This window comes from Convolutriloba macropyga, unplaced genomic scaffold (genome assembly GCF_964194025.1).
Source record: "Convolutriloba macropyga unplaced genomic scaffold, txConMacr16.3 SCAFFOLD_1281, whole genome shotgun sequence".
Taxonomy (NCBI): domain Eukaryota; kingdom Metazoa; phylum Xenacoelomorpha; order Acoela; family Convolutidae; genus Convolutriloba; species Convolutriloba macropyga.
The window spans coordinates 1-21,766 of record NW_027450879.1 but is presented as its reverse complement, the minus strand read 5'-3'; the positions used below and the strand labels follow the sequence as shown (position 1 = coordinate 21,766).

The window sequence follows — 21,766 nt, the reverse complement described above, 5'->3', positions numbered from 1 at the left end:
TGATCAGAGGTCACTTCGGTCTGGGACGGTCTGATCAGAGGTCCCACTTGTCTGGGACGGTCTGATCAGAGGTCCCACTTGTCTGGGACGGTCTGATCAGAGGTCCCACTTGTCTGGGATGGTCTGATCAGAGGTCCCACTTGTCTGGGACGGTCTGATCAGAGGTCCCACTTGTCTGGGACGGTCTGATCAGAGGCGATTTCGAGCGCGACCTCAACATGGGGAGTCTCGATGAGACAACTTGATCAAATGCCTTTTGAAGCGCGTGCAAAAATTTTGTATATTTGTACTAACTAATTGCCTTATTTTCTGCCAAAAAACTGATTAAACTTATTTGGGACTTGCGTGGTATCTAAGGCGTTATAGCCAAGAGGTGAGGTGTATGAATCTCATGGAAAATATTTGTTTCGTTTCTCTGTATTCGTGAGGATGAACATACCTGTCTGTGAGGATGAACTTGTCATTTAACCGTCGCATCAGGTTGACGACAGTTACAAAAAGAGCAAGGCTGCTCTTGAAAAAAAATGTCTGAAATGTGGGAATAATAGAAAACTAAGAAAAAGGGCGACTGAGAACAAGCAGTTGTTGCCTGATGCTGTTCAGCTGCGATTTCAAAGAAAAAAAACACATGCTCCAATTATAGGTTGTGTAACGGCTGTTTAGCCTGTTTGCATGTGACGTAATTTTATGGTTCGTAATGTTCAGCTAGCGGATGATGGTTTGAATAAGAGCAGGAGCTTCCGTAGAGTTACAACCCTCGATCGTGTTTCTAATGTACAAGGGAACGCTATCGACCAACAGAACAACGCCCATGTGTCGAACCAGACTGCAACTGATTCACAAAGTCAAGGCGCGGTAGGTGGCACACCTATGTCATCAAATCAGTCAGGTTCACAATCCAGGTTTGTAGCAAGTTCCATTTGTGCTTCCAGCATTCTGTTTTCTGCTGTGTGTGAATGCAAAATGAAAAAAATTATCATTTCGTAGTAAAAACTGAAAGTTTCCCGGGTCGAGGTTTTCGGATAAAAATTTGTAAGAAATGCGGTGAATGCGGTGAATTTTGGTAAGAAATGCGGTGATTGCGGTAATAGCGGTGACAATAAATATTTCATCTCATTTCACCGCATTTCTTTCAAAAATTCACCGCGAAATTCACTGCATTTCTTAAAAAAAATTCACCGAGTTCGTTTCCAACGTTTACTCAATCTTCTTTAAATTCACAAGAACAATCAATGAAGTACGTAACAGTTGGAGCAGTGCAATAAGCAGTTGAAGGCATGCAGGAGGTCAGAGGTTCGAACCCGTGTAGGGAAGCTGTTTTTTTGTAAGAATTCACCGCATTCACCCCAAAAGGTGTAAAAAATACGCGCTGAAAATTATTTTCTTTTACCGCATTTCTTACAAAAATTCACCGCCAAACCTCGACCCGGGTTCTTTCGATACGTCTGGCTAGATATCTTAGAAAAACTCAAACTGGAATGCTGAAAAACCCCATTATTTATGCTTAATTAATTCCCAGATTGAGGTGCAGACCCCTCTTGCTCTAACATCAGACCCAATCGAGCGCACAACCGTGTGTTCCCAGGCCGAAATTGAGGGTCTGGACGGAAGTTCTAGCGCATTACAATCTGGAGTTGGTCTGGTCAGAGGTCAAATTGATCTGAAAAGACTGATCTTCTGGCTAGACTGATACGTCTGGCTAGACTGATACGTCTGGCTAGATATCTTAGAAAAACTCAAACTGGAATGCTGAAAAACCCCATTATTTATGCTTAATTAATTCCCAGATTGAGGTGCAGACCCCTCTTGCTCTAACATCAGACCCAATCGAGCGCACAACCGTGTGTTCCCAGGCCGAAATTGAGGGTCTGGACGGAAGTTCTAGCGCATTACAATCTGGAGTTGGTCTGGTCAGAGGTCAAATTGATCTGAAAAGACTGATCTTAGTAGGCGTATTCCAGCGCAATTGAACATCGTCATAGCTGATCGCGCTCAATTGGGTCTGATCGGAAGCTCGTTCAAGCGCACTTGAGACTGATCATAAACAGTTCGAGCACAATTGGGTCTGAATGGAAATGTTTTCGAGCTCAAATGGGTCTGATCATAACTTCTTCGAGCGCACTTGAGTCTGATCATAGTCTGATTAAGGTCTGGGCAATGGTCTGAATTTGATTCTGGACCATGGTCTGAAGATGGTCTGATCAGAACGCCTTCGGTCTGAAAAGTCTGACTAGAGACCCTCTGTGTCTGGAAAGTCTGATCAGAGATTATTTTGGTCTGGAAAGTCTGATCTGACATAAGTTTGGATCTGGACCTCAACCTGGGTTATAAGAAGGAGGAACCAATAGACAGTAGTCTAGTATCAGGGTTCCAGGGTTCTTTCGAAACAGAACTGACAGAGAGAGTAGAAAAAAATGTTCTATATGTTTTCAAAACCAGTGTCAAGTTTTTTCTCTAAAAAAGATGTAAGATTAGGGGGTAATCGGGAGAATTTTTATCCACCTCCACTCAAATCTCGTCCATCATTTTGAGAGGTAATAGGAGTAACATAATGCAAGAGTGGGGTAATGGGGATATTTTTTGGGGGTAAAATGGTGTAAGAGCTAGGGGGTCATTTTGGGGGTAAAATGATGCAGGAGTAGGGGGTGATGGGTGGGGTGGGGGGTAAAATGATCCCAATTCTCTTAATTATTTTAGCGGTGAAGCTTGGTGAATTTTTGTACGTGCACCGCTTACTCTAGCGGTGAAAGTACATAATTTCGCCGAATTTCACCGCAAAATTCTGTAAAAATGTGCGGTGAAAAAATTTTTTGCCGCTTATCTTACGTATTTCTCCCATATTTCCTCAACACGGGTGTATAAGATAGCCCATATAAATATGTTTCATTGAACTCGATCAAAGAAACTTTTACTTATGTAAAAAAAGAACTTGAATAAGCTAGTAGTCTATATTAAATTTCAGAAGAACCATTATCGACAAACATTCAGTTTAATAATTGCCCAATTGAAATTGAAATATTGTTTAATATCAGTGTGACACCTCAAATATCTGAAAAATTTTGGACTTGGTCACAGACAATTAGCTGATCCTTAAAGTTTTCAAAAGGTCCTCTAAAAGCAATGACATAAATTCATACGGAGTTGCCTCTTTCTGCCCAAAAAAAATGTCCTAATAAAATTTATATTAGCATTTTCCAATACTTCATGGGGAAAACTAAAATACATTAGCACACCATTGTGCTGCAATTTGTAATCGACAAAAGTTTTATTAATTTAGAAAAATTTCAAGATAACATTTAGTATGGAAAGTAAACTAGACTCATTTGCTTTTAGATCCTGAAAATCGAGGCTAACATAACGCTGCGTTTGACGCCCAATTATTTTTTTAGCATAAGCGCATTCAAACCTTGCTGCTCACCCCAACAAAAAAGGAACAATATTCAAGCAAATCGGACATTAGCATGGCATTCAGTCAATTCAATTGCCAACTTAGAATCAATAGAAGCGATAAGGAGTTAGTTCTCTTTATTGCTCCGATTCCACATTCAGTAGGATGGAGGAACTATATGCTCACGATTTTTTTTGCTCAGTCAATTTTTGTTTCATCAAGATATTTGTCGAAGAGAAGTTCAATTGGTATCACTAGACAGTTTGTCAAGCGTAGAAATGATTTTTTTTTTAATTTTGTTGTTTTTCCGATGGTTTATTGGCATTTAAAACTTCTTGTAAACATTTGACAATTTAATTGTTTTTTTTGGAGTTTCGGGTCTCTTCTTGTCAGTTTTTGTTAATATTTCGTCGATTAAATTAAAATATATCTGCCGTTGGCCTCGGAATAGTTTTTGTTGAGGGACTCTACTTTAATAAAATAGAAAAAATCTGATTGAATTGGTGCACTATCTTGTTTTTTTTTCTGTAAGATGTTTTCACATGTTTTCCATTATTTAGAACTTTAAAAACCAGATACATAAACGAGATGACAGCAGTAAGCTTAATTAGAAGCCATGTGCTGACTTTATTAGAAGTTCAAGTGCCTAATAAGCTAAAAAAATGAGAATGACTGAATTTTAGGGATAAGCGCCTTTTTATAAGCCTCTTGACCCAAAATTGTTGATTCTTTTTCAAGTTTTTCCTTGTCATATGTCTTTATTGTTAAAAGGGTATTAAATTGATGACAGGCAAAAGGCATTGCTCATAGAGGCATTGTACCTGGTTAAAAATTAACTTGAAAAATAAGTTATGCTAATTCTTGGTTGATTTTTTGTCCCTTTCTGAGCTGGTCGGTTTTTTGGAGCCACGATAAGGTTGCCACGCTGAGTTTGCTGCTATAATTATTAACGAGGCTCGGTAATATGCGTTCGTACATATTGATCCGACCTCCCTCCTCCACGTTTTGATTCTACTGTATACCAGTTGAGGACGGATGAGACTTGCCCCTTCAAATCAGCTAAAAAATTCAGAGAGTGATTGAATTTAGGGATAAGCGCCTTTTTATGAGCCTCTTGATCCCAACATTGGAGATTTTTATATAGGTTTTTCCTATTCATATGTTATTGCTGTTAAAGGGGTATTGAAATGATGTCAAGCAAAAGGCATTCCTCATAAAGGCATTGTAAATGGTTAAATACTAACTTAAGAAAATCGTTTTGCAAATTCTTTCTTAAATTTTTGTCACTTTCTGAGCTGTTCAACTTTTTGGAGCCACGATAAGGTTGCCACGCTGAGTTTGATGCTATAATGAATAAGGAGGCTCGGTAATATGTGTTTGTACATATTGATTAAAGCTCACTCCTCCACGTTTTGATTTTATTGAATACCAATTGAGGACGGATGAGACTTGCACTTCTAAAGAGTAGAAAATAATTTTCTATATGTTTTCAAAACCATTGTCAAATTTTTACTCTGAAAAAGATGTAAGATTAGGGGGTAATCGGGAGAATTTTCATCCACCTCCACTCAAATCTCGTCCATCATTTTGAGAGGTAATAGGAGTAACAAAATGCAAGAGTGGGGTAATGGGGTTATTTTTTGGGGGTAAAATGGTGTAAGAGCTAGGGGTGATTTTGGGGGTAAAATAATGCAGGAGTAGGGGGTGATGGGTGGGGTGGGGGGAATGATCCCAATTCTCTTAATTATTTTAGCGGTGAAGCTCGTTGAGTTTTTGTACGTGCACCGCTTACTCTAGCGGTGAAAGTACATAATTTCGCCGAATTTCACCGCAAAATTCTGTAAAAATTTGCGTTGAAAAATTTTTTGCCGCTTATCTTACGTATTTCTCCCATATTTCCTCAACACGGGTGTATTATATAGACCATATAAATATGTTTCATTGAACTCGATCAAAGAGATGACAAGCAAAAGGCATTGCTCATAGAGGCATTGTACCTGGTTAAAAATTAAATTAAAAAATGAGTTCTGGTAATTCTTTGTTAAATTTTTGTCCTTTTCTGAGCTGGTTGTTTTTTTTGGAGCAAAGATAGGGTTGCCAAGCAGAGTTTGTTGCTATAATGAAAGAGGAGGCTCGGTAATATGCGTTTGTACATATTGATCCAACCTCACTCCTCCACGTTTTGATTTTATTGAATACCAATTGAGGACGGATGAGACTTGCACTTCAAAAAATCAACCATTTGAGAATGACTGAATTTAAGGATAAGTGCCCTTTTTGAGCCTCTTGAGCACAAAATGGTAGAGTTTTTTTTAGTTTTTTCCTTTCCATGTGTCTTTATTGTTAAAGGGGTATTGAATTGCTGACAAGCAGAAAGCATTAATCATAAAGGCAGTGTACATGGTTGAAAAATAACTTATGAAAATGATTTCTGCTAATTCGATGTTAAGTTTTTCCCTTCTTCTGAGCTGGCCGTTTTCTGGAGCAAGGATAGGGTTGCCACTCTGAGTTTGTTGCTATAATGATTAACGAGGCTCGGTAATATGCGTTCGTACATATTGATCCGAACTAACTCCTCCACGATTTGATTCTATTGTATAACAGTTGAGGAGGGCTGAGACTTAGCACTTTTAAAAAACCAAAAAAATTCGAGAATGACTGAATTTAGGAACAAACGCTTAATTATTGGCCTCTTGAGCCCAAAATTGTAGAGATTTTTTTGAGTTTTTCCTTGTCATATGTCTTTATTGTTAAAGGGGTATTAAATTGATGACAAGTAAAAGGCTTTGCTAACAGAGGCATTGTAACTGGTTAAAAATTAACTTGAAAAATAAGTCATGCTAAATCTTTGTTGATTTTTTGTCCCTTTCTGAGCTGGTCGGTTTTTTTGAGCCACGATAAGGTTGCCACGCTGAGTTTGCTGCTATAATTGTAAACGAGGCTCGATAATATGCGTTCGTACATACTGATACAACCTCCCTCCTCCACGTTTTGATTCTATTGTATACCAGTTGAGGACGGATGAGACTTGTCCCTTTAAATCAGCTAAAAAATTCTGAGAGTGACCGAATTTAGGGATGAGCGCTTTTTATGAGCCTCTTGAGCCCAACATTGGAGATTTTTATATAGGTTTTTCATATTCAAATGTTATTACTGTTAAAGGGGTATTGAAATGTTGTCAAGCAAAAGGCATTCCTCATAAAGGCATTGTAAATGGTTAAAAAATAACTTAAGAAAAGAGTTTGGCAAATTCTTTCTTAAATTTTTGTCACTTTCTGAGCTGTTCAACTTGTTGGAGTCACGATAAGGTTGCCACGCTGAGTTTGTTGCTATAATGAATAAGGAGGCTCTGTAAAATTTGTTCGTACATATTGATTAAAACTCACTCCTCCACGTTTTGATTTTGTTGTATACTAATTGAGGACGGATGAGACTTGCACTTTTAAAAAACAGAAGCATTTGAGAATGACTGAATTTAAAGATTATCGCCCTTCATGAGCCACTTGAGCTAAAAATTGTAGGGTTTTTTAGCTTTTTCTTATTCATATTTCTTCCTTTTTAAAGGGATATTGAATTGATGGCAAGCCAAATGCATTGATCATAAAAGCCTTTTCATGGTTAAAAATAAAACTTAAAAGTGAGTTCTGCTAATTCTTTCTTAAATTTTTCTCTTTTTCTGAGCTGGTTGACTTTTTGGAGCTACTACAAGGTTTGCACGCTAAGTTTGTTGCTATAATGAATAAAGAGGCTCGGTAAAATGCGTTCGTACATATTGATCCGACCTCACTCCTCAACGTTTTGATTTATTGTATACCAGTTGAGGACAGTTTATTCATTAAATAACCTATAAAATTTTGAGAGTGACTGAATATAGGGATTATCGCTTTTTTATGAGCCTCTTGAGCCCAAAATTGGAGATTTTTATAAATAGGTTTTTCCTATTCAAATGTTTTTACTGTTAAAGGGGTATTGAAATGTTGTCAAGCAAAAGGCATTCCTCATAAAGGCATTGTAAATGGTTAAAAACTAACTTAAAAAAAGCGTTTTGCAAGTTCTTTCTTAAATTTTCGTCACTTTCTGAGCTGTTCAACTTTTTGGAGCCACGATAAGGTTGCCACGCTGAGTTTGATGCTATAATGAATAAGGAGGCTCGGTAATATGTGTTCGTACATATTGATCCAAACTCACTCCTCCACGTTTTGATTTTATTGTATGCCAAATGAGGACGGATGAGACTTGCACTTCAAAAAATAAAACATTTGAGAGTGACTGAATTTAAGGATAAGTGCCCTTTTTGAGCCTCTTGAGCACAAAATAGTAGAGTTTTTTTTAGTTTTTTCCTTTCCATGTGTCTTTATTGTTAAAGGGGTTTTGAATTGCTGACAAGCAAAATGCATTGATCATAAAAGCCTTTTACATGGTTAAAAATTATTTTAAAAAGTGAGTTCTGCTAATTTTTTCCTAAATTTTTGTCCTTTTCTGAGCTGGTTGACTTTTCGGAGCTACTACAAGGTTTGCACGCTAAGTTTGCTGCTATAATGAATAAGGAAGCTCGGTAAAATGCGTTCGTACATATTGATCCGACCTCACTCCTCCACGTTTTGATTTATTGTATACCAGTTGAGGACGGATGAGACTTTTAATGAGCTATAAATCTTTGAGAGTGACTGAATATAGGGATAATCGTTTTTTTTATGAGCCTCTTGAGCTCAAAATTGGAGATTTTTATATAGGTTTTTCCTATTCATATGTTATTACTGTTAAAGGGGTATTGTAATGATGTCAAGCAAAAGGCATTCCTCATAAAGGCATTGTAAATGGTTAAATACTAACTTAAGAAAAGCGTTTTGCAAATTCTTTCCTAAATTTTTGTCACTTCCTGAGCTGTTCAACTTTTTGGAGCCACGATATGGTTGCCACGCTGAGTTTGTTGCTATATTGAATAAGGAGGCTCGGTAATATGTGTTCGTACATATTGATTAAAACTCACTCCTCCACGTTTTGATTTTATTGAATACCAATTGAGGACGGATGAGACTTGCACTTTTAAAAAGCTAAAACATTTGATAATGACTGAATTGAGAGATAAGCGGCCTTTATGAGCCTCTTGAGCTAAAAATTGTAGTTTGTTTAGGTTTTTCCTATTCATGTGTCTTTTTGTTGAATGGGTATTGAATTGATGACAAGAAAAATTCATTGCTCAAAAAAACATTGTACATGGTAAAAAATTAACTTAAAAAATGAGTTCTGCTCAATCGTTCTGAAATTTTTGTCACTTTCTGAGCTGGTCAAATTTCCTGAGCCACGATAAGGTTGCCACGCTGAGTTTGTTGCTATAATGAATAAAGGGGCTCGGTAATATGTGTTCGTACTTATTGATCCGACCTCACTCCTTCACATTTTGATGTTACTGTATACCAATTGAGGACGAATGAGACTTGCACTTTTAAAAAGCTAAAACATTTGATAATGACTGAATTTAGAGATAAGCGCCCTTTATGAGCCTCTTGAGCTAAAAATTGTAGAGTTTTTTTAGGTTTTTCCTATTCATGTGTCTTTTTTGTTGAAGGGGTTTTGAATTGATGACAAGAAAAATTCATTGCTCGAAAAAAACATTGTACATGGTTAAAAATTAACTTAAAAAATGAGTTCTGCTCAATCGTTCCGAAATTTTTGTCACTTTCTGAGCTGGTCAAATTTCCTGAGCCACGATAAGGTTGCCACGCTGAGTTTGTTGCTATAATGAATAAAGGGGCTGGGTAATATGTGTTCGTACTTATTGATCCGACCTCACTCCTTCACATTTTGATGTTACTGTATACCAATTGAGGACGAATGAGACTTGCACTTTTAAAAAGCTAAAACATTTGATAATGACTGAATTTAGAGATAAGCGCCCTTTATGAGCCTCTTGAGCTAAAAATTGTAGAGTTTTTTAGGGTTTTTCCTATTCATGTGTCTTTTTTTGTTGAAGGGGTATTGAATTGATGACAAGCAAAATTCATTGCTCATAAAAAACATTGTACATGGTTAAAAATTAACTTAAAAATTGAGTTCTGCTCAATCGTTCTGAAATTTTTGTCACTTTCTGAGCTGGTCAACTTTCCCGAGCCACAATAAGGTTGCCAAGCTGAGTTTGCTGCAATAATGAATAATTATGCCCGGTAACATGCGTTCGTGCATATTGATCCGATCTCACTTCTCCAAATTTTGATTTTATTGTATACCAATTTAGGACGGATGAAACTTGCCGCTTTAATAAGCTAAAAAAATTTGAGAATGACTGAAATTAGAGATGAGCGCTATTTTATGAGCCCCTTCAGCCCAATTTTGGTTTCTCTTTAAGTTTCTCTGATAATTTTTTTTCAAGTTTCGCTTATTCAAATGTTTTTAATGTAACCCCACTGGACAAGACAAAAATGCGAATCAAATGAAAGCATAAATTTCAAAAAAAAACTCAAACTCTATATTAAAAAATCTTTTAACAAATGAGAACAGAATCAGATCAAACCAGAACTAAACAAATTAACCAATACTCCTTTTGATAAGATATCACACCTCTTCATAATGAGACCCATAGTGGGTCGACAAATAAGAGCGAAATTTACAAAACTCAAACATACATTTCTTATTTTAAAAGCAGCAATTTTCACTGTAATTATATCCATTGCGTATCAACTCGTCTCACTAAGAAGGATATAATATGCCTCAAATAAGGCATGTAATTATCCATAATATATCAGACGACTACAAAAAGAGCAGAAAAAAGGAAGTTAACAATGGAATTTATCAAGAAAACGGTGTCGCGCAACGGTTAAGACAAAAAACTAGACATGGAAAACTCTATGAAAATTATTGACAGAGCTCAAGAATACACTGATTCTTTAAAATTTTTTTTCAAAATATCAAACAAAACAAAACTTTCAAATTTAAACAAAAATAGAATAAAATGCAGCTGCTAAGAAACACTTTATCGAAATCCCAGTGTTGATTATCATTACAAGCATAACATATTGAAAACAAATAATCTTTTTAAAACAATAAAAATTTCGAATTTCCGGCTTGGTTCTCTTAGGTTTTAAATGGGTCTTCTGTAAAGAAGGTCTTTCTGAAAAAGACCACAAAAAGATCCAGAAACAAAAACTCACAATATTTATTAATAACACATTTCTTAGCTCGAAAGACGTCAGTCAAAAAATGACCACAACAAAGAATTTGCTTGGAGCAACTGAAAGTTGATGAACTCTCTCAAAAACAAGACTAAGTTAGTTGTCGACAAAAATGAGATCTGAAAGGAGACGTACCAAAATGTTTTCTTTTAGAAATTTAGTCGAATGCCATTGAAACGGTTAGGTATAAAATGAAATCCGTAAATTGTCTCACTGAAACAGCCATAGAAACAATTAATGCTTTTGGTTGCCGAGAAAAAGCCGTACAAAAAAGAACGACAACTAGGGTTGTTCTCGCAGTCGTGAAAATTTTAGGCTACTCATTGAAATTCTTAACAATGTTCGTCTCTGAAATTTTTTCAAGAAAATTGGAGCTATCTTTAATAATAAAATTTGAAATGCTAGCAAATAAAAACCCAAGTATAGTCAACTATGTAAAGTTGCAATTTCTTATGAAATTTCGTATAAAAAAGCCAAGAAGCCATTAGTTAAAAAAAACAGCCACAAAGAAAACTTTCGGCTCCGCTAGGAATAACTTTTGCTTTGTATATATTGAGACTAACTACAAGTGGACAGAAAAAACGATTTGAAAAATGCTTATTTCCAAGTTTCGGTGACATTTTTTTAAAGGAAATCATTCTCAAGTCAAAAGATATAGTATAGAGCAGGTGAAGGCATTGTGAAATTTCATCTACTGCTCTGTTAGGACCCAGTTGGATCCATGATTAAAACCTTGCAATCATGAGACTGCAAAAAGATTGACAGACGTAGGCGAATACAAAAGAAATCAATTATTGTTTATGAAAACACGTTGTCAAAGACTTAAAAAATATAATTGTTTTCTGAATACAAAATATATCTTCATTTTGACTAATCTTGTTGTACATAGGGTTCTTCATTAATTGGGCCTTGATTCTCGTCAGTAATCAGCATAAAAAACAAAAACCCAAAAGCTTTTTAGAAAGACCGTGGTTCAGTACAATACGAATAATTACCGACTATAAAGATCCTAGATGAGTCCAAAACCTTGTTTTATTCTTGCTGCGCGTCTACAAAAAGCCATCATTTATTTCATACGGTTGCGGAATAGACTAATTAGAAAATTAAATACTTCATTACAAAAATAATTGATGCGTTTTTACTTTTTCTAAAAGCCCAGCAAAACTTTAATTCCAGAAGGCTTCAATAGGTAGCTTTCTTGGAGTTTTCGAAAATTTTGACAGCAGATGTTGGGTCTCTATTTTTGGCATATATAAAGAAACTGGGTTAAATAGCCTATTTGTAGCCACTTCTGTTTATAAAGGTCCAAAAATCGAACAATTTTGAAAAAATATAAACGAAAAGATTCGTATAAAAGCAATCGTCAATCCTCCTCTATCCTTTGAATTAAAACCATAAAAATTTTTAAACCATAAAAACCAGGAAAATTGACCAAAGTTTGGTCAGAAAATACGGAAAATGTGAAATTAATCAACGAAGTTCCGTCTACTATTCACAAAAACTTAACCCTCGATAACTGTTTAGAGGAAACAGAAATTGAAAATCTTGATTATTTCCTCATTCTATGATGACTCTTTCTATTGATACCAGACTCATTTCTCTACGCTGAAGATATTGATCGGCCAAAATTGACTGAAAAATAAAAAAAACAATTTGAGTATATATAGTGAAATTCTTCAGATAAAAATGTGTGGGGCAGCCGTGGTGGCCCCCCGACTTCTGTGAATGGTTGTTATTGTTGCTGCCTCCTCTCTTCACAGAGCTTTAGCAAAGTGTGAGAACATCAGACGACGATAACAGCCAGGCGTCAAATCAACCCCGGGTGTCAATTTGAACCCTAGAGCCGACCCCGATAAAAGAGTTGTCAACTTTCTGAGATCGTGTGTCCAAAAAGAAGAGACTATTATCATCTGGCACGACGTTATAAACAACTCGGTTACACATCATCCCCGTATTAGACGTGCCCCGCTCACCAAGGAGGAACTCATCTTCGAATTACTGAAGATCCGCGACCTCTCTGGATTTGTTTACGTGCAAAGAAACGGTGAACCTGATATTCACCAGTACCTAGCGAATAAATCTGGTGTCCTTGTCATTCACTTTTCGAGAGATCTGTTGTCAAAAAGGAAACAGAGAGATACTACGATAGCATCTCGATTGCAAGCTCTCCGTATTTGCACATCACTAGAGTTGAAATTCCTGGCTCTTGTTAAGAGGGTCAAAGACGATCTTCTTGGATTCAGGAGAAAAAATAAACGACCATCCTCAGCTCTGCGAAGACGCTTACCAAGATCTGCTGACTAGGTAGTCTATTCTTTTCTTTCCTGCAATCTTGTGATCGTGTAGATCTTTCTGAACCGGTTAACTCCAGGGTCAGTTAGATTTCCACCACATCAAGATGACTCGCAACTGTAACACCTGTAAAAAGAACATCAATCCTAGCGACAAAACTTATCACTGCGTCGCTTGCGATTGCCACTTACACTTGACACGAGTATGCACTGGCTTGACACAAGTTGCTGTCAACGGCATCGCCGAACTTGGAATGAACGCTATGCTCCTTTGCATCAAATGCGAGGAGAAAAACGAATGCGAGACCTTCATACGGTGCAGAACGAGTGATAAACTGGAAGAAAAATTTGAGCAGTTCAACTTCGAGGCAAAAATGGAACAGCTAAGGACAAATTTGACCAAGTTAATAGAAACTAAAGTTGCAGAAGCAATGAAAACCACGTCCGCGAACGTTGAAGACACCTATGCAAAAGTAGTTGCTCGGAGCATTCCCAAAGAGAATGAGACAAGCAATTCGGAAAACGACGACAAATATGACGATCACAACATCAAGAAGAGTTTCCGAATCCAAGGCATCCTCGAAGATGTCGAAAAATCACATGGTGAGAACTTTGTCCCCACAACTGAAAAAGTTAACGATGTTCTGAAGACTATTTGCGTCCAACCTCAGATAGTAGGAATGAAGAGACTCGGAAAATTTAGCAGTGGTGCAAAACCATGAACACTTCTGGTTACAGTATCAACAGAACACGAAGCCAGAATGATCCTAGCAAAAAGCTTTGAAAATCGAGACAAACTTGTGAACGAAAAATTCTATCTCACGTATATATTAACTAAGGAAGAAGCGCTGGAAGAAAGTCTCTGCCTCTGACGCAGGAGAGAGCTATCTAATGACAGTGTGCCTCGAGAGAAACTGAAGATAAGAAACTTTGAGTTATTTAACAGTAACGTCAGGGTGGATCTTAAGGCGAACGACTTCGTAGGTCCTGAAGCAAGCTCATGACTATACCACATGAGTGTTTTGCAGATCAATGCACGAAGCCTGGTGAAATACGAAAAACGCTTCCTTCTATCAAATGCTATCAGCTTATGCCAGCCTGCCGTGGTTTGTATCTGTGAAACATGGCTCCATAACAAAATAAGCGATTCCGAATTACTGTTAAATGACTACTTATTCTTTCGCTCAGATAGAAAATCCATCGAAGACAAGAATCCACATGGCGGCACACTCATTGCTATCCAAAGTGCCCTCAACTGTCATCGATTGATACTGGATGACGTCGACAGGTGTGTTGTCTGCGAAATTCCAGCAAACAAGAGCAAAATATTTTTCTGTTCCTTCTACAACCCCCCGAAGACCAGCCCCTGTCGATACTCAATCAAAGACTTTGAGAAAATTTTATCTTGCATCTCAAAAGACTGCATAGCCTTCGTCTGTGGAGACTTCAACTTCCCCAATACGAATTGGACGAATGGGACCAGTACTGACTCTGAAGAAAATTCAGTACTTGAACTCTCCGAAAACAGACTCTTCCGTCAATCGATTGACTTCCCAACCTGTAGCAAGAACCTTCTTGATGTCGTATTCCACCAAAATTGTAACGTGTTTTCAACAAATGCAGATGCTTTTACGAAAGTTTTCAACTGTTCTGACCACATTGGGATCAGTAGCACAATCGAATTACCACATATAGTTCAAAATAGTACCAGAGAATTGTATTGGAACTTTGGTTCAGCTGATTTTGACAAAAATAGCCAGTGAGATGGAGCAAACTACCTTCCTGCCAACATGTTTCACTAACATTGACAACTTCTACGAAGAACTCGAAGAATACCTGGCAAACCTCATACGCAGGAATGTTCCATCGAGAACTAGGCACCGTCAACCTCTCCCTCCCTGGATCAAACCAAGCACGTCACATCTGTTACGAAAATTAAAGACCTACAAGCTATCGGAAAACCTTCGTAGCTAAACTCCAAAACTTGGTATCTGAACTGATCGAACAAGATTGTAAAGAATATCAGAATCGTTTGCCAGGATCGCAAGCAACCGGACTGATCTTTAAGCATCTCAAAAGTCTGACAAAGGACCCAAACTTTCCATCTGAAATGGAGTACGACGGCAGAATTGCATATACAACCCAAAACCAGGCCTCTCTTTTTAATCTTTTCTTCAACTCAGTGTTCTCCGCCAAAGGATCCTTCAGAATCGAATATATTAAAGTTGAGAATCCAATGCTGACAAATTTCACCATCTCCAAAGCCAATATCAAGTCCATCCTTCTAGAACTAGATATAACAAAGACCCAAGGCCCCAATGGCATCCCACTAATCTTGTACCAGCGAACGTTCGACACTCCACAAAGTTTTCAAAAACATCAAGCGACTAAAAAGATGGCCCAAGAAGTGGAAAGTAGCCGCAGTAAGTCCCATCTGCAAAAAAGGCAACAGGAAACTGATGAGCAACTATCGCGGAATATCCCTCCCTACAATAGACAGCAAATGCTTTGAGAAATGCATGTATGAGCCTCTCTACACTCATTTTGTACACTTCATGAGTGATCATCAGCACGGTTTTGTGCGCAAAAGGTCGACATTAACCAACATGATAAAATTTCTTCAAAGAGTGCATCAGTCACTGGAGTGCAACAAGGAAGACAATGTAGTCGCTTTTTACTCCGACTTCTCAAAGGCGTTTGAGCGCGTGCCGCACCGTCTACTACTAGAAAAGTGTGCTTCAATTGGAGTCGGTGGTTGCTTCCTCGAAATCCTCCATGATTACCTGTCTGGAAGGGAACAGTTTGTTCGAATGAATAGTTGTTCCTCTGCAACTCTCGAAGTTACAAGCGGTGTCCCACAGGGCTCCCTGCTCGGGCCCCTATTATTTTGCATCTTCATCAACGACCTACCTGACTTGTTGAAATTCAGCGAACCATTCATCTTTGCAGACGACCTAAAACTCCTTTTCACAGGAAAAGCCGACTGGCAAATTCAAGAAGACTTGAACAGCATTCAGCACTAGGTGAAGACTAAAAAAATAGATCTGAAAAATGAAAAATGCGCTGCACTGAAAATCCACCACCACTCCGGAGATCTGATGTTAGACACAAGCCAACTTTACAGAGCTGACTCCATCAAGATCTTGGTATTTTTGTAACTAAAGACATGACCTGGTCTCTACACGTCTCCGAAAGACTCAACAAAGCCAACAGGGCTCTTTACCAGCTCCGAAGAAACGTTTCGCCGAAAGTCAATGTGTCTGTCAAACTCGGACTTAACAAATCTATTCTTCTGCCAATACTGCTCTACGGAATGAACTGCGTACTGTTGAGCCGTGGTTCAACCAGAGACTTAGAGAGCTTTCAAAAACGTGCCTTGAACTGGGTCTGCTATAAATCCAATCGAAGCTACCTCCAACAGCTACGTCTCCTCAACGTACTACCACTTCCGCTCTTCATGCAGTGCAATGACTATCTGCTCATGTCCAAACTACTTGTTGAAGGGGAACATAACATCAACATTCCCACTTGCAATCCTGAATCTTCTAGTTCCACAATGTTTTTCAAGCTAAACAAGTGCAAGAAAGAAAAGACTCGTGGAGAATTTGTCTACCGAACATGCAGAATCGTAAACAGAATAAACGAAAAAATCCAGTTTGCCAATCCTCTCTGTCTAAAATCGCGAATAATCAGCCTGATGTGGAAGTTTGTCGACAACAGATTCTTTGATTCCAACCCGTGCACATGGCAACTATGTTGCGACTGCTGTGACTGTCGCAACATTTGGACATCGTTCTAATCAGAAGTTATGGGAGAAATCTCTCTGGTGTCAAACCCCAGGAAGCCACAACAACAACAACAACAACAACAACAACAACATAGTTTCTCCTTCGACAAGCGGGTCAAAACAATTAATTATGGCAGCGCTATTTGCCTTGGGGGCATTAATTTCAGTAATTTTTGTTGATTTTTTCAAACTCATATCCGAACAGATTTGTCATATTTTATTTGCACTAATGGTCACTCCGGAGAAACTGTGTGGTTTCATTCCGCTGATGTTAACCCTTTTCTGTAAGCACACTTGTCCTTTTTTTATAAACTAACAAAGTATTAAACAAAACTTTAACTGCCATCTTTATATATTGAATATAGTCTATCGCTGCTACATTTGATAGACAATTACGCCACGAAGGTGCATATGCCGGGTTGGCATTTTTTATGCAAATGCACATCAGCGAGACCCCTTGTTTTATCAACATTAATTGAAAACACAAACGCTTCATCAAATTATGCTTTAGACCGTAAAGATTTCCTGGCGAAGTTAATTAGTACAGCACCTTCCTATTTTCGTCCCTCTTCTATTGCAGCATATTACCTTTTTTAAGTTTGGTGTTCGGTGAGAAGCCTGGGTACGCTCTGTTTTACAAAAAATTTACATCGTTTTTCGAATAATTCTTGGAGGAGTTTGATCTTCTGTATCAATTTAATTTTTCCAAAATAAATAGATAATTTTTTCTGTGAGACCATCATCCCTAACAATTTGAATACCCCTCCGTAGATGCTTCGTTAAGAAAACTTCAAATTAGTTCTATTGAAACTATTAGTTCTGTTGGAAAATAATTGAACAAATACAGAAAGAAAACTTGGAGATCAAGACTTTTTGAGTTTAAAACCAAACATTCGAAAGCTCTCTTACAGTTAAAACCAAACCAAGCTATCCGAATTGCAGTGTCACTGCTAAAAACCGCTAAAAGATGTACGATTTGAGGTGAAATTGCTCGAAAAAGACGTAATGCAGTGAATTTGGTGAAAATTATCATGGTTATAGGCGAGAAAAAATTCTCGCCACTAAAAATTCTTCCGACACTTCACGGCAATAAATTACAGTAAATCTTTCAGTGGTGAATTTTCAAAGGTTTTGTGTCATTTAGCGTTGAAATTTTGACCGCTAGTTACTGCTAATCCTTTATTATATTTTTTATAAAGCCTCAGTACGGGAACGACTTTTAGAAGTGAAATCAAATTCGAAAAATAAACTGACTGATGTTTTGAATTGAGCGGAAATAGAGTGGAATAAAAAAGGAATAACTGTTGAAATAAACTTTTTGTGATGTCTTGTCTCTGAACCTATTATTAATTTTGGAAGTGGTGTTGAACCTTAACCCCAATTTTTAGCGCCAGAATCCGCAAAAACCTCGGCCCGGATCGCGATTATCTTGGTTTTTGTTTAGGGGTGACTCAACTAGCACCGCTAAGTTGTTTTCTGATGACGAAAGCGATGACGGAATCACATTGCACGAATATGACAGTCAACTGGACCCAACACTTAGTCTACCACCATCAGACCGACCTGCAACGGTGTTAGTAATACACAAAAGCTGGATGATTTCTGCCACCCAGGTTGAGGTCCAGACCCAAATTGACTTCTGATCAGACCCAGTCGAGCGCACACCCGTGTGTTCCCAGACCGAAATTACAGGGTCTTTTCGGAAGTTCGAGCGCACTACGGTCTGATCATGGTCTGGAGATGGTCTGATCAGAGGTCATTTTGGTCTGAAAAGTCTGATCATAGGCGGATTCGAGCAATTGGATCTGATCATAAATGTCTTCAAACGCAATTGGGTCTGATCAGGGACCATTTCGAGCGCATTATTTTCTCTCATTTTTTTGTTTTTTTTTACTGAAAGATGTTGGCTCTGCCAAGAGGCAGCCAAAAAGCAGCTTTCTGATCAGAGACTCATCTAAAGTCCGATAGCTCTGATCAGAAAAAAAGGGTCCAGCAGATAGCTGAGGCCGGTCCCCTTTAGAAGAAATTTTGATCAACTGGAGACCACGACGTTTCTTATGGAAAGCTGTCTTATTTCATCCATTGAGTCAGAATTACAAACTAATCGGTACACTAAATAAAATTTGTTCTCAACAGTTGGGTTTTGTTTTCTTTAGCAATACTTTTAAAATTGATCTTTCCTTAGATGAATTAAATACAGCAAACATCAGTTTTTATGAAATGAATATATTATAGCAAAATTAGGAGATTTTTTCATAAGTAAAATCTGTCTCTGATCAGACTATTTCGAGCGCACTTGAGTCTGATCAGAACCGGTTTGGAGCGCACTTCAGTCTGATCACAAATAGCTGCAAGCGCAACTGGGTCTGATCATAACTGCTTCGAGCGCAACTGGGTCTGATCATAACCTCCTCGAGCGCATTTGAGTCTGATCATAGTCTGATTAAGGTCTGGGCAATGGTCTGAATTTGAGTCTGGACCATGGTCTGAAGATGTTCTGATCAGAACACCTTCGGTCTGAAAAGTCTGGTCAGAGATCTTCTGTGTCTGGAAGGTCTGATCAGAGGTCACTTGGGTCTGGAATTTCTGATCAGGGTGAATTTCCGTCTGGAAATTCTGATCAGAGATAATTTCGGTCTGGAAAGTCTGATCAGAAGCAAATTTAGGTCTGGACCTTAACCTGGGCAGTTAACATCTCTCACAAAATGGGTTCAATTGTTTTTTTAATCTGAAACAAGCAATTTTGTTACGCTGACGGCTTTAGGGACATTGGGAGATTGCTGTAAATGGAAAGAATTTCAAGTCTTCATCAATACTTCTCCAGGGAAACACATGTCATTTATTGACCAATTAGTACTGATCACTTCTTATCTCATGTCTTAAGACTTGAGAAGACATGTAAAGACTTGGCGAATCTTGAGTCAAGTCCTGACCAGTACTAGCTAAATCTTGATTCAAGTCTTGACCAAGACCCGAAAAGTCTTGATTTAGACGAGGTTAGGCAAAGTAGAACTTTAAGAAGAAATAAATTGTTTATAATTAATGCATTTCAAAATTAGCCAAAAATTGGCTCAATCATTTTTTTTGGCAAAATTTGCTAATCTGACCACGCTGTTTCTGAAATGAGCATATACCAAATTCAATTGTCCGATATACTCAACCCAAAAGCAAACTTTTTTCAATGGGTGAAAAATCTGACCATGACTGGTATCTTTAGGCGATATCGGATTTTTTCATTCTCTATAAAGTGAAGTTTGTGGAAGTTCTCGTGTTGTCTTGTGCTTCTTTTTTTCCATTTGGAGAGTTTTTTAATCAGGCCATAAGTGGCGGCCTTCTTGTTTCGTTACCAAAAGAAAGCAAACCAACAAAAAACTGGGCTCAATGCGTGATCCAAGACTTGTCGAGTCTTACTTGTCAAGTCTTGACCAAGACTTGCCCAAGTTTTGTTAAGTCCTGGCCAAGACTTGCCAAAGTTTAAGCTTTGTTTTAAGATAAGCCAACTCTAAAAATTGACAGGTTCACAGCTCTGATACACTACTGATTCAAGACTTGGAATTTCGCTGAAACAGTACTGCCCCGGTCGCGACTTCTTAGTAGTCATACAAGGATAAAATATGATATCATACAAATCATAACGTTCCTTGTACGATCCTTGTACTAAGAAATCATATATAACTATTAGGAAATCGTATATGATCCTAGTATGAATACGAAGAATCCTACATCTATTTTTTAATAAATTTTTAATCATTTATGTCTTTTAGAAATTTCGTTCAGCAGGGACTCGTTTATGTGATTACCCAGCATCACTTTGTGATCCGCAAAAAGACCCAAACGTACAATATCTCTTGCAAAGTTGGGCACACAATTAAACAGTAAATCTAAATGGATAGATAAAGTTCTGATATTCTCTGCAGCCAGTTTACACCTAAAAAAGCTCATTTATAAAAAAAAATTGGAAAATTTTTTTGCAGATAACCTCAAATTTGTTTCTGAATATATTTAATTTGCAATGTTATTCTCTCCAACTTTTTTGGAGAGAATCAAATGTGGAATGCAAATGCGATATAATAATTTTTTATGTCCTCTGACTATATTATACGGTAAATTATGGAACCAATCAATGTGTCATATATGACCAACATCAAAAGAGAATGAAAAATATACAGCTCTTAGGCCTTAAATTTTTTTTCTATGATCCCTGTATGATTTCTAGGAAAACATACAAGATCCTTGTATGACTACTAAGAAATCATAAAAATCATAAATGACCTTGTATGAATACTAGGAATCATATATGACCTAGTATGAATATTAAGAATTGTGTATGATGAGCAATCCGGGTGATTAAGTCTTGACGTTTAGTCCAGTTAATTAATTGAATTGTCTATGATTACAGTGGCTTCTGTTAAAATAATCGGTTTTGCGTTAGATTCGATCAGTTATGGACGACAGATCAGTTATTGGTCAGAGATTCAAAATATTGTACAAATGGAAAATAATCGGATGGGCCTAAATGCTGGGGACAAATCTTAACAGATTGAAATAACGCGTTGTTAAATTTTTAGACTGACATATCTGGTAAACATGTAAGGTAAATTTTTACGAACAGCTAGCCTCATTCTAAGTCCGAGTTTTTCTCTTTCCTAATAACTTATGTTGGAAGGCTGTAGTTTCGGTTCGGAAAATTTTTTGGTCAGCGGATTTTACAGATTTGATACTTTTTCTTCCTGAATTTCTATTTCGTCAAATTGCTCTAACTCGATCAACTCAAATGCGTTGAGAGAAAATTTTTATCTATAAAATTTTTTGAACCGAATTTATGGAACAATTATGGAATTTATGAACAAAACGAGAGACAATCAAAGTGGGAAATCATTAGTTTGCTTAGATTAACGGGGCAGTCAATATATAACGTGACATTCAAATCAACATACTTTTAAACAATATTGGTACGTGAAAATCATACAAAAAGTGAAACGGAAATTGAAACGATTGAGGTATGCTGTTTTGAATTCTTGTGGGACAACCTCTTCAGCAATCTTTAGCACAAGCAACCTGAAACGTTGTATATATAAAGCCAAATTATTGGTCTTCAACGGTAGGACTGGAAGTTTTTCAGCTCGTTTTT

General features: G+C 37.5%; 1 protein-coding gene across 1 annotated transcript in view; it reads left to right on the top strand.

Annotated features, from left to right (window-relative positions):
• The window catches only part of LOC142356234 (uncharacterized), a gene marked incomplete at both ends in the record, with an annotated part of 52,542 nt that extends 34,334 nt beyond the window's left edge, over positions 1–18,208 (top strand). Inside the window, 2 exons of the mRNA XM_075408185.1 lie at positions 802–902; positions 18,080–18,208. Of these exons, the coding sequence (XP_075264300.1) occupies positions 802–902; positions 18,080–18,208 (230 nt within the window). The remainder of the gene's footprint in view (positions 1–801; positions 903–18,079) is intronic.
• Between the last annotated feature and the right edge of the window lie 3,558 nt (positions 18,209–21,766).